The sequence below is a fragment of the Mixophyes fleayi genome, chromosome 2 (assembly GCF_038048845.1).
Source record: "Mixophyes fleayi isolate aMixFle1 chromosome 2, aMixFle1.hap1, whole genome shotgun sequence".
NCBI lineage: Eukaryota > Metazoa > Chordata > Amphibia > Anura > Limnodynastidae > Mixophyes > Mixophyes fleayi.
In genome coordinates, this window is record NC_134403.1 from 333,535,787 (window position 1) to 333,562,671 (window position 26,885).

A 26,885-nucleotide genomic window follows, 5' to 3' on the forward strand; every position below is an offset into this window, starting at 1 on the left:
ACACACAGTCTGCTCAATATCACATACTCTGTCTCCATTCACAGACAATGGTAGATCTAGTGAGTTGTGCTGGGAGTCAGTAGATAAATTACTTATCGTGCATAGCTGCACAACATTTGTTAAGTGCTTGTTAACTACAATGCCCATACCGCCCAACCTTAATCACTGAGGTGGACAGTCCTGACTTGAGGCTTTGTCCCACCATCCTGATCGGAATAGCTTTTTCCCACAGGTGGGAAATTTGGGAGGCACAGCAGTGGTGAGTGGGTGCTGCGTGCACTGGTGTGCATGGCAATGGAGGTGTTTGGAGGGGAGTATGGTGCAGCTTGGTACTTCAAAAGCTCTAGACATGCCCTCAGGGATGGGGCCATGCCCTATTACCATGTGGTCATTCCCTTTGTCCCAATGCTGAAATGTTGCTAGGTCTGTATGCCTATTTAATATTTACATAAATGATCTCCAAGTGACTCCTTCTGTGGTTCCTATGAAAAGCACAATTTGATGAGGAGATGAAAGCTAGAGACAGCGGGTCTGATTCATTAAGGCACGAAAAAAGAACGTATTATGGTTCTTTCTAAGGACGCACGTAATTCAGGCATACGCACGTCTGTATTCAACTACAAGCGGATCCGAAGTCTCTTGCTGAACACGCTCTTACTTTACATCGACAATGTGCATATGCTCAATCCCCTCCCCAGTCCTCCCCTGAAATCGCAACCTGTCATACATGTCCATTGCGCTCAAAGATGAATTTGAATACACTTGCGTTCTGTGGCGTATAGTTCGTTTCTGGCCATGCGCATAAATTAAGCACAAATTAAGACACTTATCAGCATTTTACGTTCCTTAATAAATCAGGCCCAATGTGAGGAAAGAAAGGGATCATTTATGTAATTTAGTTGGCATTAGACATGAAGATCTAAATAATGGAAAAATCCCTTATCAGGAAAACACCAAGTTCCAACCATTCTAGATTATAGATTCTATGCCTGAAATTTCTTTAATATTCTTTCATTTTTCAGTTATTTTGTGAAACAAGGAAACACTTTAGGGCAGATGTCCAAATATGTTGACAAGATAAAAGGGACTGAAATCTGAGGTAAAAACATATGATAACTAAATATATAAAATTGTTCGCTTGAGGGCACCTAGATTTAAAATAAGTTTACAGAGCAAGATGGTGGCACTTGCATAGGAGCAGCAGTTTGCACAGGCAGAGAGGAGATGTTGAGTGACGTGAAAAAAACAAAAAACCTGCGAGAGAGCTGCTGCGCATGTCAAAGAGGCGTCCGCGGCGGTGCTGTATACAATACAGCACCGCCGCGGACGCTTCTTTGACAGCGCCGCAGCTGCTATATAGTACAGAGCCGCTATGTAGGGGCACTTCTTTAGCGGAGGGGAGGGGTTTCTGGAGACCCAGAAACACCCCCTGCATGCGCCCCTGCTACCCCCATTGGAGCTTAGTCTAAAGTCCATAATACACACAAGTATGTTTTTGGAAAGTGGGAGGAAACCGGAGCACCTGGAGGAAACCCACACAAACACAGGGGGAACATACAAACTCCACACAGCTGTGCGGAAGAAGTGCTAACAACTGAGCCCCACTTTGCACAATGTAATAAATAGTTTTATATACACACAATTGACATATGTAAGAAAGGCAGTCTCAATGTCCCCTCAGTCTCATGTTTAATGTTAGCCATACACGAGGCTAAACTGAGAAGTATTTTAGTTGTAGTGTAACTACAGAGAAATATGGAAACATTGAGATGTGCTGTTATAGGTTGACACATACTTTCCATTGTTTTTATAGGATGGAGTCAATGGGTTTCCAGAGCTCAAGAGAAGGCACGAGAAGAGGAGCAAGTGCCCCTAAATTCTGTGTCTACAAGTCCAGCGGAAGTCTAAAATAAGCCAACATTTTGCATCTAGGTATCATTGACTAGGCATCTCATTGACATCGGCACTGCTTCAGACCGTGTATCCAGTGGAGAAAGAAATAAAGTTTTATTTTTGCTATAAAACAAAAATCAAACATGATTTTAGCATTATTTTAACATTTAAAATAATATTATTTTTTTGCCAAAACACTCCTATTGTCACAGGGAGACGGGTGTATAGAAATCTTCTTCCAATCTAAGATTGTGGATTTTACTTAAACTATTTCTGCTAGGGTTGAACATGTAGACTACAGTACAATACATGGTCCTCTCCAGCAGGGGCAGGCTGGGCTAGGGGGCAGGGAGGCATCTGCCACAGGGCCGGTCCTATAGTGGGCTACCTTGGGCTGGGTCACTGAGCCACTGATTTTTTTTTACCTTTAAAATGTTCCTAATAGGCTGCTGAGCCGAGTCTTGCCCCCTGGGCTAGAATTTGCCAGCCCTCCCCTGCTCTCCAGTGTCATATAGTTAGTAGACTGGACATTTCTGGTAATCTAGTTGATGCAATATATTAAGGAGACTGGATTTGTATCATGGTTATTTGTACATGCAATAGTAATAATACATGTATCTTGTGATGTAATGCAAAGTATCAGCTATTGCACTGGTTTAGTATACAAATGTTATGCTGGTTTATGAATATTATTCTGCTATATTGCTATTTAAATTGCTTTTCATGTTGGCATAAGTTTTTATTTGATAGTCTCTGCAGCTATAAACAAATAATACAGGATTTGTAGTCTGTACTTTATGTATTGGCAGTGAATAGGTGAATATTATATACAATATTGTTCTCTCTTTCTTGTATCAGCTACCACAGAGATGGAATCTGCTTTTATAATTGTTTTGTTTTTTTGCTTTTTTATGGAAACATGCATTTATATCATAAACTGTACACATTCATAATAAAAATTATTTACATATCATTCTGGAGTTAGGGTAATAACAGCTAGGAGAAGTCTATGACTTGACGATTCCATTGAGTCAGCCGTATAACAGAAACATACAAGGTAGATAAAATAAATGCAGACATGAAAACAAAGGTTATGGAGGACCCTGCTCATTAGAGAGCTTACATTCTAAGGGGAAGAGAGCACAGCTGAAACAAGAGGAGCGAGTGTGGCTCAGAGTGGAGATTGGGACAGTTGTGAGTGTGCATTAGTGTGAGTAGTATCACCAGGGATAAGGTCTAATAAAGAGATGGATTTTCAGGGAGCTTCTAGAGATTTGAAAGATGTGTGAAAGTCTGATTGAGCGTGGAAGGGAATTCCATAAGTGGGGAGCAGCACGGGAGAAGTCTTGTAGGCGGGAGTGAGAGGTGGCTACCAGAGATGACACAAAGTGCAGGTCAGAGGTACATCTAAAAGGGCAGGAGGGAGAGTATTTTTTATGAGATTTGAGATGTACGCAGGGGTGTTGTTGAGGGCTTTGTAGGTAAGGGTGAGTAATATGAATTGGATTCTTGAGGGTAAAGGGAGCCAGTGTAGGGATTTGCAAAGTGGTGCAGCAGATGTGGAGCGGTGAGAGATGAAGATCAGTCTTGCAGCAACATTTAGGATGGATTGAAGTGTGGCTATATGTGTGTCGGGAACAGAGCCGTAACTTAGAATTCAGGAAGGATAAGTGTAAGCGGGATTTCGTTACATTGGTGAACTGACATCGTGGAGGAAATTTTCATGCGAATATCCTGAATTTATCTGGTATGAGTATATACATTACCATTTTGGGATATCCTTGATGTCATGTTTTATATGTACAGGTCTCTGTTTGGAGATAATACATTTTTATTAAATGGGGTTTTATGATAATGCACCAGATTGGTTTTTATTTCTTCTTTTCTGGCATATCATGCTAATACTCTGTGGAGGAACTTGAAAGCGGTACACAGGAAGGATTACTAGAGATGCTTTATTAAAGCTAGCATCTTGTAAGCATATATCTTTGGGGGAGATGGTGTAAAAAGTCACAAGAATTACGGTGGTATTCCTTCATTTTCATCACGAGGTTGAAGAATATACTCTTTTTCCGGGAACTCTGTGGACTTTTATATGTACATTGTAGACAATCTGCACTATTACTTCTCCATTTGTTTTATATTTCCATGAGTCTGATTTTCAGACTATAGGAACACCATTTGAGGAGAGAGATAAGGGTCATCTATCCAGTGAAGGGAGTACAGAAGTCCCTATCTCCTGTGAGATGTGAGAAGGTGCGCGCTAAGTGTATGTTAACTGTATTTTATGTTAGAATTCTAGCGCCTGGGGCGAGAAAGACAAATGCCGGCTCCCTAGCCCTCAATTTTAATCAAATTAACCTAAAATATTCCTAAACTGCGCCCCCCTTCAGCGTTGCGCCCTGGTCGGTCGCCTCTATCGCACAGCCCTAGTTACGGCCCTGGTTGGGAATACCAGATAGCAGCAGGTAAGGAGACTGTTGTAATTGACAGTGAGGGAGATTTGAAGGGAGGTGGTATGACCTGTGCTGCTGGAGTTCAGCACAGAGTAGATATATGTGTTTGGCTTTGTGGTCTGAACATTATTCCTGTACAGAGGCCCTCTGCTGACTGCAACTGGAATGAGGGGAGGAGGACATTATTGGGTTAAAGGTTCTCCTGTAATTGAATGTTATTTTTATTTACAAAAGTGCTTCACATTTTATTGTTGTAACATATTCTTATCACAACATCCTTTTGGAACAAGGATGCACACTTTATGTTGTTGGAAGAATTAAAGAATGCATGGAACACACTGTATGTGACTATTGTTGAGACGTAGATCTAAAACATATAAAGAAAAACTAAACAAAACTTTACCTGAATCACACACAGAAAAGGGCAGAGTAGATTGACCTGTAGGTTCTTTTCAGCTGTCAAATCCTGTTTCTAACATACACATTTGTTTGGGAAAGTGTTTAGTAACATTTAACATTACTAACTAGAAAAACTATAATGCTTAATAATATTTAATCGCTGTTATGTCAATATTGACTTTCAGATTATGGTAAATCTCTATGGTTTTCTATTGTAGGCTTTGATCTATAATGATTTGGTAGTAATAAGTCACTAGATATGTTCTCTGCATTGTGTAATAATTAGTTGAACACCTATTTCATGCCATTGGAAACACTAATATATACACCTATCAAACTGCTCTAACCTGTGAGTGATCCATCACAACAGACACACTACCATTTTTTTTAACAATAGATGTCAAAGTCATGCAACATTTGTTATTGTTACTTTTCATGAAAATGATGTTTGTATTGGATGTAGTTTCCTGAAGGGATTTATACTATACAGCATATCTCTGATAGTGGGAGTGATGAACGTTCTGGGAAAAATATACTAGTCTTGTGTCTGCTGTCTGAGCACCATTACAAAATACCTACTGACCTGAACTTTAACCCTGAACCGTGACCTCTGTCCTTGCCTGCAGATGGTAGGTTTAAAGCACTATGGGTGACAGAGATGGATGATCTCCCTCCTCTTTCAAATCCCTAGTCTCTTCTTACCTCTTACTGTCCTACATCTTACTAAAAAGCAACCACTGTACACATTATAGAGGAGCAAGACAAACTGGCTGTTTAACATCACAGAGGCAAAGAAAGTAAGTAAATCAAAGTTAGATGCAGTATTAGAACCAAACTGTCTCCAGCTCACCGACATCCAGCTCTGAGCCGTCAGTCGTGTAAAATATTACATAATGAACGGGGTAAAATGACACTACAGTGAGTAACTGTGAAGTTACAAAGAAGGTAATATATCACATATTGGGAAAATATATAGCAAGCAGTAATTAAGGTTTGTGTTATAAAGGACCATACATGTGCTAAAAAGTCAAATCATTTTAAAACAGACTTACGGTTACATTATCCTTTCCATCATGCTAGTTCACACAATTCTGCTTTTAAATAAAGTTTACCTAGCATTTCTCCCTACTGTACATGTTGCAGTGCTACTCACCCTACTTCCTTGTGAACTTCCTTTTCACCTCGGGATAAAGTGTGCGGGACCCTAACAACAGGAAGCCAGGCGCCGGAAACCCACTTATAGCATGAGAAGGGCACACAGACTGAGCAGAGAGAGAGAATGAGACAAGGGAGAAAGAGAGAGATATTCTTCATCCCCATAGTTCCGCAGTGGAACGCATATGCGTTCCAAATGCCGAACTTCCTGTTAGTGGAACGCACATGTGTTCCACTGCGGAAATTAAGGGCTGAAGATAGAGGCAGGTAGCGGGCGGCTGCTGCGCCCCCTTGGCCTTGCGCCCTGGGCGAAGGCACCGCCCGCACCGCCCTCGTTACAGGTCTACTTGTTACATATATTAGTTTTAATATTTCACAAGTATTCAATTTAAGAACACTAAAATATTCTATTATTTATAATATAAAACAATAATAAACAACATTTTTATTAGTAAATGTTTCCTCTACACAGGGGATGTAAGAATACCTTTCCATGAGCACCTCTTAATATGAAGATCCTTTTCTTTTCATTAATGTTTGACATATACATTCTCAAGAGTGCCCTCTGCATTGATTTATGGTCAGATTAGTCTTAAAGTGTATGAGCTCAGACAGAACATAAAGCTTTGTAGAGATAGGAGCCGATCAATATATTTTGGTCTTGTGTATTACTCTTTGACATGATAGATAAGTTCTAAAAATGCTGCAGAATTTCTCCAGCAACTATAGTCTATTTGGTTTATAGGAAATGGCGCTACTATAAGTGAGGAATATGCCAGTCTGGTGCCAAGTGTTCACAAATGGGTTTGTCGACCTAGAGAGCATAAAGCTTACCTCTAGTAGTGACTGAATATGTCAATCAAAGTATTTATTTGCTGCTGGAGAAGCAATTCATGTGGGTCAACATTTAATAATAAATATAACTTGTACTTTGCACATATAGCGGGTAAGTGAAATAGTCATTTTTCAAAGCAGTAGGCAAGAATCTCTACAGCGGATGTTTATTGAGATTTTATTTTGTGCTGCCCTGTAACACTTTAAATAAATCTCTTCATAACAAAACCATGTAGCTTCGTAATAGAGTAGTAACACAGTTTAGTTTAAAAATGATAAATTTTTTAATCTAATTGTTACAAGACACAAATAGAGATCAGAGTAAAGTATAAAGAACAATATAAACCAGGGTTAGTCAACCTTTTAATACCTACTGCGCACTTTTGTATCTTTGTTGATATAAAATGTCCTTACCGCCCACCGGTTCCGCAGTAACTCAATATAGCGCAAAGTAATTTTTAGAGGGGAGGGCTTAAATTTACTTAAATGTATCTTTTTATTTATACTTTTTATATGTTTATACATAGATTATTTAAATTGAATGAATTTCTGCATCTCCATCGATACTATGCCTATTAGTGCGGGAGCTACTTAAATTGAAGAAAAGGAAAGTTAAATGTAAAAACTAAACTAAACTTTATTGAAATATCATTTAACTAATGATTAATGAGATCCTTGAGGCTGATGCTGCGAGACTAAATATTTGATATCCGGATTGATTGTCGTAAGGAACAAACTAAGTTTCCTCTTTCAGTGATATTCAGACGGTGTTTGGTGATAATATGATTAACAGCACTAAAGCCTGATTCCACAAGATATGAGGTAGGGAAAGCTATGAATAAATTAAATATAATTTTCCACATATTTGGATATAATGCAGGCTTTTTTTATTTTGCCATAGTTTTTGGTATCCACCACTATCGAAATTAAATTTGTTCTAATAGTTCTTCTTCGAAAATTATATCAACCACAGCAAAATCTGCAGCAAAACGATTTATCATCCAGTCATACACCTTCAATTTCAAAATATCTTTAAATCATTTTTCCATACTGAACCTTTCAAACTTCTCCGGAGTTACATCATCTTTTATCATCATCATCAACATTTATTTATGTAGCGCCAGCAGATTCTGCAGCGCTTTACAATTGGATAGATGACAATTTGGGAAACTGATGAAATTCTCTCTTCAAAAGATTATAACGAAGAGGATCAAGTTGTTCGATAAATAATGACACAACATTTTTGCAACTGATAAGAGTTATATTGGCTCCTTGAAGCTGCAAATTAATTTAATTAAATCTCTTGAAAATGTCTGCCAAATAAAAGGCATCATTCTTTACTGTTTTTAATTGTTGATGGGGACCAGCCTCAATATTACTTTCAATAAACTGTATGACACTGTCACTCACCGGACTGTGAGTGCTTCTTCCCGGACATTTAGGAACCGTGGCCGTCCTCCATCCTGAGGGACTGCGCATGCGCAGCCCTTTCTATACCTCCAGTGTATGTTCCTTTAACTTAATTGGCAGATCAGGCAACCTCCCTATATTAAGCACCTGTGGTCAACACCACGTTGCCTGATCTTGGAGTCTCATTCCCCATGAGTCTCTGAAGGTGTTCCTGTGTTTCCTTGTTTATTCAGCCCTGCTGATTCCTGTGGTTTCCAAACCACTTCTACCTCTGTGGTTTCCAAACCACTTCTGCTACTGTGGTTCCCATACCACTTCTACCATCTACTGTATCATCGTGACTGTGAGCTGATTCCTATCCGCTGCCTCCGTGCACTACAGTCTTCTAATCACTTCAACTCTACCATGTATCATTGGGACTGTTAGCTGATGCCTATCCGCTGCCTCCGTGCATTACAGGCTTCAACCACATCCACTCACCTGTTCATGATTGTGACTGCCAGCTGATTCCTATCCGCTGCCTCCGTGCACTACAGTCTTCAACCTGCAACTCGTCTGTGTTTCATCATCGTGACTGCTAGCTGATTCCTACCCGCTGCCTCCGTGCACTACAGTCTTCAACCTGCAACCCGTCTGTGTTTCATCGTGGCTGTTTAGCTGATTCCTATCCGCTGCCTCTGTGCGCTTCAGTCTTCAGTCCTTGTCTACTCTACCGTGTTTCCTTGAGTCTGCTGCCACTATTGCTACCCGCTACTCTCCGTGATCATCAGTGCCTGTTCAACTCTGCTCTCCCGTGTCCCATCGTTACTGCACCTGCTGGTTGCTATTGGCTACCTCCGTGTTCCCGCAGAGACCCGCTGCTGCTACTCCTCAGCACTACTCATCCATCTACTGCTGATCCGCTCTCCACGCTTTCCTGTGTTCCCTGCTGGTCTACCTACCCGTGCGCTGCACCTACTAGACCACCGCTTCACCCATCCAGGGACTTCGCATCCTGCCGGCCTCCTGCCGTTCAGGTATCTCTGCACTCCTGTCTGACTGCCTCCTGAACCACGGTATGCATACTTCTCATTGACTGTGCTGTGTATTGCATACCTTGCTGGACTGTGTTGGTTCTCCTCTGGAGTGTGCTATCCGCTGAGTCTATTGCCATCATTGACTGTGTTATCTTATGCTGGACTACTTCAAGAGACTTTCTATATTGGCAGTGTTGTTCAGTCATTTATACATTTATATTGTGCATATTACTGTGGATCAAAGTCAAGGTGCCCGTGTATATATTGTGTTGCAGTCTCTCCCCGTGCACCTCCTCACATATATATTCAGTAGTACAACTTGCTAGTAGCAGACCACTGACTCCTGTTTACAGTTTCACATGTTCCAGTATCCTCTCACATAGCAGTGGTACAACTTGCTAACGCAGACCACTGACTCCCCGGATACCTCCACTTGGATTCCATTCCTTCACTCAGACAGCGGTACAACTTGCTATCCGCAGACCGCTGACTCTCATCACCTCCTCGTTTCTGTTGGACATTCCTCCTCACTATAGCAGTGGTACAACTTGCTACCGCAGACCACTGGCTACCTTCACGTGTCCTTTGTCCATACAGTTCCTCGTGTATTACTACCTCCATATTGCCAGTGCTGCTAGTCATAGACTTTCCTGAGCATCTCATCATCTGCTATTTCCTGTTCCGTGATCACCCTGCTACCAGAGTACCATATTACCACCTATACTGCTCTGGTAAGCCTATCACCTGGTGATCCCTGGGTAAAGACTCCTAGTGCCCGTGACAGTAAGATCAGGCCATGACAGACCCAGATACGGAACCTACTGCTAAAGAGATGCTGCAGCATCTGGTCAGCCGTGTGGAGCAACAGGATGCTCGCCAACAGCTGTTACTTCAATGTTACCAATCGTTAACCTCCCAAGGAACATCTGGACAGACTGTTACAGCTAGTATTGAAGCTCCTGTACTTTCCTCCGTTTCCCCAGTGCCATCCCAGGTGTCTACAGCTCCTACGCTTCACCTGCCTACTCCGTCAAAATATGACGGGGACCCCAAAACTTGTAGAGGTTTCCTTAACCAATGTTCAGTCCATTTTGAACTCCAACCTCAAAATCTTTCTACCCATCGTTCCAGAGTGGCCTATCTTATCTCATTGTTTTCTGGACAAGCCCTGGCTTGGGCCTCCCCTCTGTGGGAAAGAAACGATCCAATTCTACAAGATAGTGCCAAATTCATTTCCACGTTCCGAAGTGTGTTCGATGAACCAGGTCGTGTGACCTCCGCTGCTTCCAGCATTCTTCGTTTGCGACAAGGCTCCCATACAGTAGGACAGTATGTCATTCAATTTAGGATCTTAGCCTCTGAACTTCAGTGGAACACTGAAGCATTAGTTGCCGCCTTCTGGCAGGGGCTCTCCGATAAAATTAAAGATGCACTGACTACCCAAGAGCTTCCTTCGTCACTAGAAGATTTGATCTCTCTTTGCCATCGTGTAGACATGAGATTTCGTGAAAGAGAATCTGAGAAAACAACTTCTGCTAAAGCACCTCTTCGTTTAAACCCTCAATTTCGTCCAGTTTCACCTTCTGTGATTCCCATGGAGATAGGACGTTCCAAATTATCTTTAGAAGAGAGGAAACGAAGAGTAAAGAATAGACTCTGTATCTATTGTGCTGATTCCACCCATATGCTCAGTTCTTGCCCTAAGAAATCGGGAAATGCCAGGCCCTAACTAGTTCTGGAGAGGTGAAGTTAGGGTCCCTGGAGTCCTCTCCATTGTCTATGAAATCTAAAGTCTGCGCTTTCGATGTTACGATTTCCTTTGCTACCAAATCCTTTGAGTCACAGGCATTGATTGATTCCGGAGCAGCAGGAAATTTCATTTCTAAATCACTAGTGAATCAATGGTCCCTACCAGTGATCACTTTAAAAACACCCATTACTGTGACGGCTATAGATGGATCACGTCTCATCAATGGTCTCATCACCCAGAGTACGTCTCCAGTAACCCTTCAGATTGGTGTACTACACCATGAAGAAATTTCGTTTTTAATTCTTCCTGTTACGACAAGTCCGATTGTCTTAGGCCTTCCATGGCTTCAATGTCACTCTCCCCAGATTGACTGGCGCACCCCTCAAGTTACGTCTTGGGGGCCTGAATGTCACCATCGTTGTCTCTCTCAAGTTATTCCTCTTAAAGTACAGCAATCTTCCATCTCATCTTCCTCCCCGGGACTCCCTCCTCAGTATGCTTCATTTGCCGATGTGTTTGATAAAGCTCAGTCTGAACGTCTTCCTCCTCATCGTTCTTGGGATTGTCCGATCGACCTTCTACCTGGCAAGACTCCTCCCAGGGGTCGGGTCTATCCTCTCTCGTTACCTGAAACTCAAGCCACATCTGAGTACATACAGGAGAATCTCCAGCGTGGGTTCATTCGACCTTCCACCTCTCCCGCTGGAGCTGGGTTCTTCTTCGTCAAAAAGAAGGATGGATCATTACGCCCTTGTATAGATTTTCGTGGACTCAACGCCATTACTATCAAGAATCGGTATCCCATTCCGCTGATCACTGAGCTATTTGATCGCATCAAGGGAGCTCGGATATTTACTAAGTTGGATCTTCGTGGTGCCTACAATTTAATTAGAATCCGTTCCGGTGACGAATGGAAGACCGCGTTTAACACCAGAGATGGGCATTACGAATATTTAGTAATGCCCTTCGGGCTGTGTAATGCCCCCGCGGTTTTCCAGGGTTTCATCAATGAGATCTTTCGGGACTTATTATATGTATGTGTCGTTGTCTACCTGGACGACATATTGATCTTCTCACAGGACCTGCCTTCTCATCACCAACATGTGGCAGAGGTCCTCTCCAGACTACGGAAAAACTCATTGTTCTGTAAATTGGAAAAATGTTCATTCGAGTTACCCCAGATTCCATTCTTGGGGTATATAGTTTCCGGAGTTGGCCTGAAGATGGATCCAGACAAAGTAAATGCTGTACTACATTGGCCTCAGCCAACTACTCTTCGTGCCATCCAGCGTTTTTTAGGTTTTGCCAATTACTATAGACGCTTCATTCAAGACTTCTCATCCATTGCATCTCCCATTGTGGCCTTAACTCGAAAAGGGGCTAATACTAAGCAATGGTCATCTGAGGCTCTCCAAGCCTTTCAAATCCTCAAAGAGTCCTTCTCGTCTGCTCCCATTCTGCGACAACCTGATGTGACACTCCCCTTCTTCCTAGAAGTAGATGCCTCTAATGTGGGCTTAGGAGCTATTCTCTCCCAACGCTCGGAGCAACAAAAATTACATCCTTGTGCCTTCTACTCTCGGAGTCTTCTGCCCGCAGAGAAAAACTATACTATCGGGGACAAGGAGTTGCTGGCCATCAAAGCTGCATTAGAGGAATGGAGATACTTGTTGGAAGGAGCTCGCCATCCGGTGACGATCTTCACGGATCATAAGAACTTGTCATATTTGCAATCTGCTCAATGCCTGAACCCTCGTCAAGCAAGATGGTCTCTTTTCTTTTCCCGTTTTGAATTAATTATAACCTTCAAACCAGCTGCTAAGAACAAGAAAGCTGACGCTCTATCTCGAGCTTTTGTGACGTCCTCTGATGTAGAAGAGGTTCCCAACCATGCTATTCTAGACCCCAAATGTATTTCTCTGGCTGCTTCATCCACCAAAATGCTACCATTTGGGAAGACCCTCGTGCCTCCTACTCTGAGGAGGAAAATCCTTTCGTGGTTCCATGCCTCTCGTTTTTCTGGACACGCCGGTGAACATAAGACCTTTGAGATTCTCTCTCGTAGTTACTGGTGGCCTTCAATGAGGAGAGACGTCAAAGAGTTTATTGCTTCCTGTGATTTATGTTCTCAGTTCAAATCCTCCCGCAGAACTCCAGCAGGGTTGCTGCGACCACTACCCATTCCGTCCAAGCCTTGGACCCATATTAGTATGGATTTCGTTACTGATTTGCCACCAAGTAAGAATCACAATACTATTTGGGTAGTGGTAGACAGATTTTCGAAGATGGCTCATTTCGTCCCTCTGTCCGGTTTACCTTCCTCGTCTACTCTGGCTGAACATTTCATTAGAGAAATCTTCCGCATCCATGGATGTCCGTCTGAGATTGTGTCAGATAGAGGAGTACAATTCGTTTCCAGATTCTGGCGGGCCCTTTGTAAAACCTTGGGCATACGATTAGCACTCTCATCGTCTTACCATCCGCAATCTAACGGACAAACGGAACGAGTCAATCAAGATCTTGAGACTTTTATTAGGATGTTCTCTTCAGCCAACCAAGACAACTGGGTAGAATTGCTCCCTTGGGCTGAATTCGCCCATAACAACATGTACCATGAGTCATCATCCAAAACTCCATTCTTTGTGGTCTACGGTCACCATCCGTCTTTTCCGGAATTTCCTGCCCTCCCGCCCACCCAAGTTCCTGCTGTGGAGACTGCTTGTCAGACCTTCAAAAATATCTGGTCTCAGGTCAAAACCTGTTTAAAGAAGACATCTAACAAATATAAGTCTTTCGCAGATAAGAAGAGGCGGGCTATTCCACCACTAAAAATTGGAGATCGTGTCTGGTTATCTACCAAAAATATTCGTTTGAAGGTTCCATCTATGAAATTCGCCCCTCGTTTTATTGGTCCATATAGGATCATTCAAGTTATCAATCCAGTATGTGTTAAACTTCTTCTTCCTAAGAATCTTCGGATTTCCAATGCCTTCCATGTGTCCTTGCTCAAACCTCTCATCATTAACCGTTTCTCGACTCCTTCCTCAGCACCGCAGCCAGTTCAAGTTCATCAGGAGGAGGATTTCGAGATTACTGAGGTATTGGATGCAAAAATTTCGCGAGGAGTCCTCCGTTTCCTCGTTCATTGGAAGGGCTTTGGTCCTGAAGAGCGTTCATGGATCAAAGCTGAAGATCTTAATGCTCCTGCCCTTCTGAAGAAGTTTTATTCCAAAAATCCGGACAAGCCCGGTTCCAGGTGTTCTGTGCCCACCTTTAAAAGGGGGGGTACTGTCACTCACCGGACTGTGAGTGCTTCTTCCCGGACATTTAGGAACCGTGGCCGTCCTCCATCCTGAGGGACTGCGCATGCGCAGCCCTTTCTATACCTCCAGTGTATGTTCCTTTAACTTAATTGGCAGATCAGGCAACCTCCCTATATTAAGCACCTGTGGTCAACACCACGTTGCCTGATCTTGGAGTCTCATTCCCCATGAGTCTCTGAAGGTGTTCCTGTGTTTCCTTGTTTATTCAGCCCTGCTGATTCCTGTGGTTTCCAAACCACTTCTACCTCTGTGGTTTCCAAACCACTTCTGCTACTGTGGTTCCCATACCACTTCTACCATCTACTGTATCATCGTGACTGTGAGCTGATTCCTATCCGCTGCCTCCGTGCACTACAGTCTTCTAATCACTTCAACTCTACCATGTATCATTGGGACTGTTAGCTGATGCCTATCCGCTGCCTCCGTGCATTACAGGCTTCAACCACATCCACTCACCTGTTCATGATTGTGACTGCCAGCTGATTCCTATCCGCTGCCTCCGTGCACTACAGTCTTCAACCTGCAACTCGTCTGTGTTTCATCATCGTGACTGCTAGCTGATTCCTACCCGCTGCCTCCGTGCACTACAGTCTTCAACCTGCAACCCGTCTGTGTTTCATCGTGGCTGTTTAGCTGATTCCTATCCGCTGCCTCTGTGCGCTTCAGTCTTCAGTCCTTGTCTACTCTACCGTGTTTCCTTGAGTCTGCTGCCACTATTGCTACCCGCTACTCTCCGTGATCATCAGTGCCTGTTCAACTCTGCTCTCCCGTGTCCCATCGTTACTGCACCTGCTGGTTGCTATTGGCTACCTCCGTGTTCCCGCAGAGACCCGCTGCTGCTACTCCTCAGCACTACTCATCCATCTACTGCTGATCCGCTCTCCACGCTTTCCTGTGTTCCCTGCTGGTCTACCTACCCGTGCGCTGCACCTACTAGACCACCGCTTCACCCATCCAGGGACTTCGCATCCTGCCGGCCTCCTGCCGTTCAGGTATCTCTGCACTCCTGTCTGACTGCCTCCTGAACCACGGTATGCATACTTCTCATTGACTGTGCTGTGTATTGCATACCTTGCTGGACTGTGTTGGTTCTCCTCTGGAGTGTGCTATCCGCTGAGTCTATTGCCATCATTGACTGTGTTATCTTATGCTGGACTACTTCAAGAGACTTTCTATATTGGCAGTGTTGTTCAGTCATTTATACATTTATATTGTGCATATTACTGTGGATCAAAGTCAAGGTGCCCGTGTATATATTGTGTTGCAGTCTCTCCCCGTGCACCTCCTCACATATATATTCAGTAGTACAACTTGCTAGTAGCAGACCACTGACTCCTGTTTACAGTTTTACATGTTCCAGTATCCTCTCACATAGCAGTGGTACAACTTGCTAACGCAGACCACTGACTCCCCGGATACCTCCACTTGGATTCCATTCCTTCACTCAGACAGCGGTACAACTTGCTATCCGCAGACCGCTGACTCTCATCACCTCCTCGTTTCTGTTGGACATTCCTCCTCACTATAGCAGTGGTACAACTTGCTACCGCAGACCACTGGCTACCTTCACGTGTCCTTTGTCCATACAGTTCCTCGTGTATTACTACCTCCATATTGCCAGTGCTGCTAGTCATAGACTTTCCTGAGCATCTCATCATCTGCTATTTCCTGTTCCGTGATCACCCTGCTACCAGAGTACCATATTACCACCTATACTGCTCTGGTAAGCCTATCACCTGGTGATCCCTGGGTAAAGACTCCTAGTGCCCGTGACAGACACTATCATATGATTCTACAAAACGAGACAAGCATGTACCCTTTGGGAACCATCGAACTTCTGTGTGTAAAAGTAACCTAATAAACTAGTCTTGTAAAAAGTAAGAAAAGATGAGAGGATCTTTTGGGTTTCAACTCTCCTCTGGCGTAGTGTCTATACCTTTTCCTCCCTTGGATGAGGATTTCTCTCCTGCATGCCCAATTCTGGACTATGAGTCAGACTTTTTTGACCATTCCTGGTGATTTGGGCATCTGGAATCCACCCTTAAGGTATTATCATGTTCTGCCTCCAGCTGCACTGCAGTTTATTCCATGAGGATGCTGCTTGCCTCCTGCAGCTCCTGTCTTCTAAGAGCTATGTTGGACTTTTATGTGAACCTGGCCTGCAGTACCCCTCTACCACCAGAGGTGCTGCTGTCTGACAATTGTACTTTCCACCTCACTAGCAGGAGAGACTGCTTCTCCCAGTAATCTGGGGCAGTTCAGTGTTGTCTTTGCCTGCTGCTGCTGATTCTCCAAAGTTTTCTGTGTCCCGTTCCAGTCGGACTTCCTGGTTTTGACCCCTGTTGTTCACTGCCTTCATAAGACTGCCTCTCCCAGTAATCTGAGGCACTCCATTGTTGTCTTTGCCTGCTGCTGCTGATTCTCCAAAGTATTATGTGTCCTGTTCCAGTCTAACTTCCTGGTATTGACTTCTGCTTTTTCCTCAGCTTCGCTGTTTATCTTCTGGCCCAGACCCAGCCTGCGTTCTCAACTACACTCCAGCTCATTCCCTGGTACATTCGTGGCTCTCCTGGCTTTTGACACTTTGGCTTGTTTGACCCTCCTCTATCCTGACATACCTGGCAATACCTCGAGTCCTGTCTATCGTGTTTCATCCAGTACTTCATGCCTCCTGAGTAAACCAGGTATCCTGCCATCTGTGGTTATCCAGTACCTTGTGTCTCCTGCCTCCTAAGTAAACCAGGTATCCTGCCATCTGTGGTTATCCAGTACCTCGTGTCTCCTGCCTGCTTAGTAAACCAGGTATCCTGCCATCTGTGATTCATTCAGTGCCTCGTGCCCCATGAGTCTACCAGGTATCCTGACACCATGGTACATCCTGTGTCTTCAGTCTTCTCTGATTCTCCAGCCTCTCAGCTAGGTTTGTATCCAGCTACTCAGTACTATCTCTATGAACTGTTTTGCTAATTTTGAATTCCTGAGTTTTTCAGCTATATTGCCAGACCTGTGGTTGTATCTGCTGCCTTCAACTGTGTCACCATTATCATTTACTGCACCATTCTCTGCCTGTGAATCTCTGCCTAATAAAGACACTTTATAAGGCTAGGTAAACACTGGAGCTTTTTTGTCCAATCATCGTGCAAAACTGCACAATATGCGACAGTTCGGGCATATGTCGCGTTAGTGTGTATAATTACACCATAGTCCAAAGTCGTTCCAAAGTGCCCATTGTCGGTTCTTTTGGTTGGTCGTACTGTTTAATAATCTGGTTCCAATCACCATTCGATCATGTAGTGTGTATCAATTGAAGACCGAACCATGACCAACTACCGATAGTTCCTCAAACTGCGACTGCTTTTGGGGCGTGTGTATGTAAATTTCAGATGTCTGTAGCTCGTGGTGTGGTGTTCGCACGTCAGTCAATTACCAATTAGGTGCTTCTAACGGAAAAGCAATAGTCGCTGTCTATTGCATTTATGTGTATAGCGTATGACTGCTTGTATAATACATACACCTTTGTCTGCACAGTCTACAAGTATATAGACTGTATATAGATATGTTTTCTATAGATGTGTATTGGATATGTCTTATTGCATAATTATATAACTGTGTACATCTGGTGTTGAAGAAAAGCACATTGGAATGTATTTTGCAGATGTGTTTTGGAAGACCATACATATCTATTGAACATGTTTTATACTTGTGCCTTTATTTTAAATAAATATATATATATTTATTGATAGTACACAACATAAACCACTCATTACTAATCCAACACATTTATTGTTGAACAATATCCAAAAATTATTCATTCAAAAATATAGAGAAAAGAAAAAATATAATAACTTATGCTACCACTAACACTTAACCAGACTACTGTTTTGTGACATAAACTTCTCATACATGTGAAACAACTCCATTAATTGTTTTTTTCAAGTTTCTTGATTTTTTTCTTAACATCAGTAATGTTTGCCCTTAATTCTGTACAATATTCTTTCGGCTTCTCCATCCCATCACCAGAAGGAATGTCAATATTTTTATCACCTTCAGACAGCATGGATCTGCACAGCAGGAGCTGGAGCTATCTGGGATACTCACACTGCACTGTAGTCTGGAGTGACTCCCAGACATGCAGGATACGGCCCCTCCTCCCGCACACAGATCATTGTTTTTCTTAAAGGAGCTGAACGGATTTAATCCTTTGTTTTATCTGAGCATCTTCTTCTGCTGAAAAGCTGCAGCTCTTGCTATTTATTTATGGAGGACCGGGAGGGGGATTGAATCTCATCAAGTTATTTTGAATGTGCAGTCATTGGGCTTTCATGTGTGTCTCTCTGTGGCACAGTTCAAAGGGATGAGGAGTTGTCAGCTGATGCTAGAACATGCATCTAATTGGCTGACTGTCAGTCCTTCACTCAGCAAGGATCCGTCAGCCTGCAGAGACGTTTCCTCTCCAGTTATTTAAGGTATGTGTGCCCGTCCCTCCTCCCCTCCTCACCTGTTGTTCCATTTCTGCAGAGTGCATATACACTGCAGTATTGGACCAACATTGTTCCATATCTGAACAACATCTTTAAAGCAGAACGACCAATCAGACCAACTTATTATCTGTGCTTTGGAATGATGATCGTTCATCGTTCCAGCCAGTGACGGATCCATGAGGGCGATCGCCTCCCCTAGCAGGGGCTTGCTCCCGGCAGCTGCACACAATGTGCAGGTCCGTTCGGCAGAGACAGGCAGGGACAGTGTGCTGCCCGGCTGCTCTGATTGTGTTTAAAACACAATCAGAGTGGCCGGGCAGCACACTGTCCCTGATGTCACTGCCGAACGGACCTGCACATATTGTGCAGCTGTAGGCAGCCTTAGGTGTCAAAAAGGGGACGGAGCCTAAATCCCCCCCCCCCCCCCTAATTCGCCCCAGGTAAAACTATTTTCCATATCCGCCACTGGTTCCAGCGTACAAACTCCCTGTAATATGGGGCCAATAAGTCGCTTATAGTCTGATTGGTCTGATAATTGGCTGAAAACAGTGTAGTCTTTATCTAGCATAAGACTGTAACTTACTTCTCATCCCTATTCTGACCTAGCTTGGCTTACCTTGCTTTAAGTTTTATCATCGCTCATTCAGGTGCGCACCCAGGGAGCTTTCCTACTTGCTGGAAACTAGGGATGTGCACCGGCCACTTTTGGTGTCTCGTGTTTTGTGTTTTGGATTCGGATTTGCTTGAGGTTTTGGGTTCGGATTTGTTTTGCAAAACACCTGACGAAAGGTTTTGGTTCGGATTTAAGGTTTTGGATTCGGATTTATTTTGAAAAAAACATAAAAAAGGCTAAAAAACAGTTTTGTGTTTTTTTTTTCACTCCTACGCTATTATTAACCTCAATAACATTCAATAACAATCATTTCCACTAATTTCCAGTCTATTCTGAACACCTCACAATATTGTTTTTAGGCCAAAAGGTTGCACCGCGGTAGCTTGAGCACATAATGCCAAAAAAAGAGGTACAAGATGGAATTGTTCTGGGCCCTCCCTCCCACCCCTCGCGAGATTCGACGCGAGACTTGGACGACAGAGCCTCGTTTTCAATTTTTTGCCCGCCGGAAATATCCGAACAGTGCTCGGATCCCGTTCGGAGCCGCACTGTTCGGGTGGGCTCGGATTAGCGAAATTCGAGCCCGCTCATCTCTACTGGAAACCCCTGTCCTGCCTGGGGTGCCGTATGCTTGCAGTGGCTGGCCCCTCCCCCAGGACCATCCGCTTTACTGCGTGTGGCTGCGGATTGTCTCCTCTGTTGTGTGTTCCAGAGCCATAACGAGGCATTGTGCCGTCGCCCAGGGCGTAAGGCCAAGGTGGTGCTGTACCTTCATCCCTTCAGTTCCGCAGATTCCACTGACAGGAAGTTCGGCATTTGGAACGCAAACTTGCGTTCCAAATGCTGAACTTCCAGTCAGTGGAACTGAAGGGATGAAGAATCTCTCTCTCTTCACCCCCCCCAAATGTGAACCACAATAACTGTGATGAAGATAGCCATTACTGTGGCATAATATAAACTGGGGGCATTACTCTGGCATAATATGAACTGGGGGCATTATTGTGCCATAATATGAATATAATATTAAATAACAGATTTTTGTTAGGTAAGGTATTCTTTAATATTTTTTCTTTAACATTTTAAAACTCTTTCTTATAACCATATAGTTTTGTGTATCTCTTACTGTTCTTACTTGAGTATTAAGTGCATGAAATATTAGAATACCTTCCGGTATATATTTTTGCATATGTTAAATGGTCATTAGGGCAGAGAACCGGTTGTTAATTTATTTGAATCCCACCACTGTGTGTATATATATATATATATATATATATATATATAAATATATCATGCATTTGCAAATATGTGTAACAGAATTCTTTCAGTAAAGTGCTAGCCACACCCCCACACTAGGTTGGCCACACCCACTTGGCAAATGTCACTCCCACTTAGATGGGGGGCGCCGGTGCCCTGTCTTGCCAAGGGCACTATAAGCTCTAGTTACGGCACTGGTGTGTTCACAACTCTCTCTGCCCTGCACTGCGTCCCCGCCCTTTCCTTCCACACGGCCAGCATGTGTGTGACGCAGGAGAGAAAAGACAGCATCAGAAGAAGAAGGTGAGTGTGGGGAATGTGTGTGTGGTGGGGTGGCTATAACATGTAAGTGTGATAATTATAAACAAGTAATAACTCCTTCTGTATTACATGTACACTTGTGAGGCCATGACATGTTCATAAATCAGTCTTGCAGTTTATTGACTTGCAAATAAAAACACTGATGGCTCAGATACGTGCAGTTTACTTGTTTATGTACATAGAGATCGGATTTTAAAACTATACAATAGTAATTAAAAGTTGTGTGCTTTGCTAAATAAAATAAAAAGTTTTCACATTGATTTTTTTATATACCTGTGTATTTTGCAAACTACATAATATGTCATAGCCAAAGCCACGCAACCAGGAAATTAATTTCTTAGACCAGCAAGTATTATTCACCGCAAGGTCAATGTGCAATCATTGAACTGTCACTTCACAACTTAATGAACTTAACAAAGTGTTTCACCACAGTCATGAAGTTTTCTATGCAAGGAGCACAGGGAGGCAATCAAAACAATTCCAGAGGTGCAAACATGACTTAATCAATAAGTTAGAATAAAGCAATGTTGTGGTTAATAACAGTTTTGCTCTATTTGCATCACCAGTGCTATTTGTTTCAGCAACTTCCTGTACGCTAGGTAGAATGGAATATTATATTTGATGTACATATATAGAAACATGAAATATATATCTGTGATTTTTATTATTATTGCTGTTGTTGATTTGTGAGGTGCTACAGTGTTCTGCAGCTCCAGACACTGTGTCACAATGAGGAGAAGGAGTTATTAATGTAAGGGCTTTAATGTAGAAGTTCAAATAGTCACAGCATTTGGATCCTGTATTAAAAATGGAACCTGGCTTGGAGGAACTTTTAATGTGTGTGTAGGGGGGAGAAGGGGTTTTAGTGTTTGTGCAGAGGGTGTCTCTTAATGTAATGCGGGTGGGCTGTGAGATATTGATTTTATAGTAGGGTGAGAGTGGGGGCTAATCATTTAATGGTGGGTGAGAGTGTTTAATTGGTTTATTGGTGGGGTGATATTTATTTGATGGTGGGGACTATTTCATTTAATAGTGGGGTTGGTGCGGACTTATTCATTTAGGGTGGGTTGATTCATTTAAGTTGGGGTGATTTGGGCGCTATTAATTTAATGTGTGGCTGAGTTTGGGAAGAAGGATTGCTATTTCTTAAAAGTGAATGCTAGTTATTTAATGTCTGGGAGGAAATAGGTTTATTTATCAAATGTGATTACTATTAATTTAATGTTGGAGTTGCTTGGGGGAATAGGTCTTTTTATTAAATAAACTTAACTTTCAGTTGGGCTGGTTGCATAGAGGGAGGACTAATAATAAAACATGGGTTCTTTTGATTTAATGTCAGACTGCATAGAGGGAGCCCTACATTGTTCACTAATTGCTTGGATTTCCATTTATCTCATTTACCTGTCCTTTTACCAAACGAGGTCCCCACATTCCAGGATCCAGACAAGAACAACTGAGCTTAGGACACGAGCAGCAGCAACAAGTAGTGAAAGCAGAAAGGAGAGAGCAGGACAGTCTGCCAACTTTCCTGATTCTTGTGGGTTAGTCCTGAGTTTGGGGACTGACCCACTCAGCCAGGACTTTGTCCTGACTACAGGGACAGTTGGAAGTTACATCCCGCTTCACACTGCTGTGCTCATGAAAGGGGAGCTGCATGCACCTAAAAGTAGTGCACGCAACATTGCCTGTGTAGTTGAAGGGAAGTGGAAGAGTTGGAGAATAGCCTAGCATTGTCTAAAATTATAGCCACACACCCACGCATGCTGGTCACGCCCACTGGTGGCGTCAGAGCTGGATTTAGACCTCACGGGCCCTAGGCAAGATATTGGTTTGGCCCCTACCCTCCCTGAAATAATCTATAGCAGTATATGTTTTAGCATAGCATATACTCCTATAGTTAAAGTAGAAGGGTAAGCTATGTGCTGCCGCAAATCACGCTGCTCCTCCTGCATCACCATGCGGCCCCTCATTATTGTCCCTCTCATCACACTGTGCTCTCCTTTATCATTACACTGCATCACCCCGCGTGAGTCGGGACGCAATTTTTTTTCCCCTGTCCCCCCCCCATCTGCTTTGCTGCGGGCCCCCTGAGAACCGCTGGGCCCTAGGCACGTGCCTAGGTTGCCTAGCGGTAAATCAGGCCCTGGGTGGCGTGGTATGGAAATTCCTATCTAATTTTACTTTAGCCACTAAATGACAGTCTGGTATTTAACTGCAGTACTTTAGTGACACTAGGTTGGACTAATTTAAAAGCTTGCCTTATATATTCCTCCCTCAGTGGCTGCTGGGACTGGTTTGATGCACAAATTCCCTTCCATCCTCCCATATGCTACCCCGAGACTTCTGTGGTCATGTCATTCAGGATGTTCTGTTTCTTACTTTTTTTATGTACAGTTCCGTAGTGGAACTAGTAAACATTTATTTTCCCTAACCAGGGGAGGCACAGTTGGTGGGAAAGCTTATGCGGTCAGCGACTAATACATATGGTGCTATCGTTGATTGGCCACAGGTCACTGCCCCTTTCAAAGCAACATGGCTCTTGCTCCCTTTGTGGGGGGGATCCCTCTACCTGCTTTGTGTGAGCACGTCATTGTGAGTCCAGAAGGGGAGTAGTCACTCTGACACCAGATTTAGCATTGGCCAAATCTTAAGGGAGTATATCAGCATATTATACACTCGTGTTTAGTGCCGGATGGCTATACACTGTTTTGGTTTGAGTATTATTTGGTAGCTGACCTGCGAGGGCTTTCACCACCACCATAATTTATAAACTGTGACCCTTTTGTCAAAATCAATTTGTGATAGCGTCCTTATTTATTGATGTGAGTATAAGGTTAATTAGGTAGATTGTGCAATGAAGAGAGGCATCAACAGTATGTAGTTTATTTCTTAACTACTAATTCACTATATTAAAAGACAATATTTAATTTAATGACATAACTGACTAAAATGACATGCGGAATTTGACTTATTGACAGATTATCGGTATTATAAGTACCAATTTTACTGACTAAAATTACAAACAATATTCACTTACTGACATATTATTGCTTAACTACTGATTTATTCACTAAAATGGGAGACAATATTCAACCTACTGACACATTATCAAATGCCACTATTTTACTAACTAAAATGGCACACTTAACTATTAATTTCCTGACTAAATTGATAGACAATATGACAGATAACGATTATAAGTACCTGACTAACTGTTCTATCTGTCCCTGTTCCCTGCACTTTGCTTTGTTCTGTAATTTTCCCGTCTCTATCTATCTATTATCTTCCTTCGCTCCAGTGTCAGACTGGGCCACCAGGGTACCTGACAGTCCCACCCCCTTTCCATAGGTGGCAGGGCTGAGACGTGCACTTGAGCCCAGAAGGAGGAAATGGAGGAGCTGATCAGGCAGGAACTCTTCAACAGTCTCTTCTGTGCTCTGATTGACCGGGTGATAGATATCACACAGTCACTCAGCCAATTAGAGCATAGACATGCCCTCTACCTATCCTGCCCAACTTATATAATGTTTGTTTAACTTATTTCATTGAATAAAGTTTAGTGTTTTTCTTTTGGTACTTGTAGTTATAGGGACGTAACTGTAGTTTGCAAGCACTGTGTTGCTGCTCACACCTAAGCTGCTGTTTTCAAACCTTTCACTGCCTGCCTGATATGATGACTTATTCACTGACTTGAGACCGACAGATGGGGATTTGAAAAAAGCAGTTTAAGTTGTAAAAGTTGTGCAGTGCTGAGGAGCTATAGTGGTGTCTGTATAATTAACAAATATCAAAAGGGCTGACAGACACAATATTTCATGCGCCCCTACCATTGCATTCCCCTGGTGGGCCCTTCATGCCCCAGCCTGACACTGCTTCACTCTGCGCTGTATTCTGTTTTCCTTGTTCAACCAAATAAAAATTGGTGTTTCACATCTTCTCTCATTTGCCCAACACTCTTAAACCCCTTATTAATAGCCCTCTCTACTCTCCCTTAGTTTCCAATTTCTCTCTTGTTCCATATACACTGTCTGCCTCATGTCCTGTCAATCACATCTTATACCCTCCTTACTGCTTTGCACTGCTTAATAGCACTTTCCCATTTACATGGTTATTAACCCCTACTCGACTCCATGGTAGCTACAACATCCCACTATAGGGAATATATATTGTTTGCATAGTAGTTCCATTTTACAATACTTCCTTATTATTAAATTCCTACTTGAATACATGTGGGTAGGGAGACAGGCATGCGCGGGCTGGGATACTGCAGGCAGGGGGGCACACAGACGGCCGCATATCATTACACGGGATGCAGCTGCGCCATTGATGACGCGGCCGCATCCCGTGTCATGGGATGCGGCCGCCTGTGCGCTGACGTGGCCCCATCTGATGTCATCAGATGCGGCTGCAGAAAAAAATCAGGACAAACTGCATCGGGGGGGGGGGGGGGGGGGGTGGCGGGCCTACCCCCCCAGCCCTAAAAGCGGAAATTCTGAGTGGCCCGGGGCGCTGATGCCCCACTGCCCCCCGGCCCAGCCCGCCCCTGGAGACAGGGATGAAGGGGTAACCTGCTTTCTGAACCCTGTCAGGGCATCACACATATTTGAATTTTAAAAAATATATATTTTAAATAACCATGGCATTCATTCTATTTTATATTGTAGGTTCTATATAGAATATTTTTTTTTTACCTGAATACAATATATGAAGCTCCTCCTACGATATGGCCCACTAAATGTGTAAACAGATGTCAGCACCTGACATCTGCTGTATTCTGTGCAGTTGGCTGACAGGTAGTGTAAGTAAACAAAGAACCTAGTTGTGTGTCATTCTCTCTAATGAGAACACTTTGTGCTCCAGGATTCAGCAGCAGATGTGGATGACGTCTCTGCCTAGATCCTTCTAGACCTATTGCAGCATTTCTGGAAGAAGCTATGTCTCATTCAGACTCTGAGGACTCCGACTCTCCTAAGCGTAGATTCACTCTAGAGACTCATGACGACGATTCACTTGCTGCCTTTAATAAGGGAGCGAAAGATGGAAAGAGACAGATGAAACCAACAATGGAATCTGGAATCCAGAAAGAAAGTTACAACTTTCCATGTGTCATTGGATTCTACTCCAAATTTTTGCCTGGGATACTAGGCAACAGAGCCAAGTAAGTTTATAAATTAGATATTAAAGAGCACTTATTGCCTACACTAATTGGAAGTAGCCATTCTGAATGTCATTTTATTCTTGTGTTATGTTACGGCTTCCTAGTACATTGATAAGCTGTTCTCTCATGAACGATGGCTGTCTCCAGTGGTGGGATTCAAATAAATTAACAACCGGTTCTCTGCCCTAATGACCGTTTTAAGTATACAAAAAGATATACCGAAAGGTAGTTTAATATTTCATGCATTTAATACTCAAATAAGAACAATAAAAGAGGTACAGAGAACTAGATTGTTATAAGAAAGAGTTTTGTGCCATGCTGCTTTAACCCATCTTCACACTCTGCCATGCTGATTTTACCCCCCTTCACACTGTGCTATGCTGCTTTTGTCCCTCTTCACACTCTACCATGCTGCTTTTGCCCCTCTTCACACTGTGCCATGCTGCTTTTGCTCCCCTTGCTCCATTCCTTCACTTACCTTTTCTATCGGCTTCTTTTCTTCTCTTCTTGTCTTCTTGCTTGCAGACTCCTCTCTGCGCAGCTCCTCACTGAATGTCGGGCGTGATGATGTCACGACCGACATTCAGTGCGGCCGGAGCAGGGAGGAGGAGTGCCGACGCCGCGGACAGGTGAGTATTTTTTTTTTGTTAAAGGACCCTGCTCCCCCCACCAACGAAGAGGTTGGACTCAGTCTGGATCCACCGGTTCGCCGAACTGACCTTAAAATTAGGTATTAGTTCTGGTGAACTGGCTGAATCCTTCCACTGGCTGTCTGCTTGGATGCTGGATCCTTTTTAAATGCTTTTGTCTATGCCAGTGGAT

The 26,885-nt window shown here is 43.2% G+C and overlaps 1 protein-coding gene and 1 long non-coding RNA gene across 5 annotated transcripts in view; both read left to right on the forward strand.

Annotated features, from left to right (window-relative positions):
• LOC142139379 (transient receptor potential cation channel subfamily V member 1-like) overlaps positions 1–2,866 on the forward strand; it is a 55,700-nt gene extending 52,834 nt beyond the window's left edge. For all 3 annotated transcript variants that reach the window (XM_075196939.1, XM_075196940.1, XM_075196941.1), the window contains one exon: positions 1,814–2,866. In XM_075196939.1, coding sequence (XP_075053040.1) covers positions 1,814–1,908 — 95 coding nt within the window. In that variant the 3' untranslated portion in view covers positions 1,909–2,866. The remainder of the gene's footprint in view (positions 1–1,813) is intronic.
• A 15,700-nt stretch (positions 2,867–18,566) lies between these two features.
• LOC142139389 (uncharacterized) overlaps positions 18,567–26,885 on the forward strand; it is a 29,267-nt gene continuing 20,948 nt past the window's right edge. Inside the window, exons 1-2 of one of the 2 annotated variants that reach the window (XR_012688196.1) lie at positions 18,567–18,702; positions 25,766–26,063. This is a non-coding gene — a long non-coding RNA (uncharacterized LOC142139389). Of the gene's footprint in view, positions 18,703–20,745; positions 20,888–25,765; positions 26,064–26,885 lie in introns of those variants that run through there. The other variant, XR_012688195.1, reaches the window with a different exon arrangement.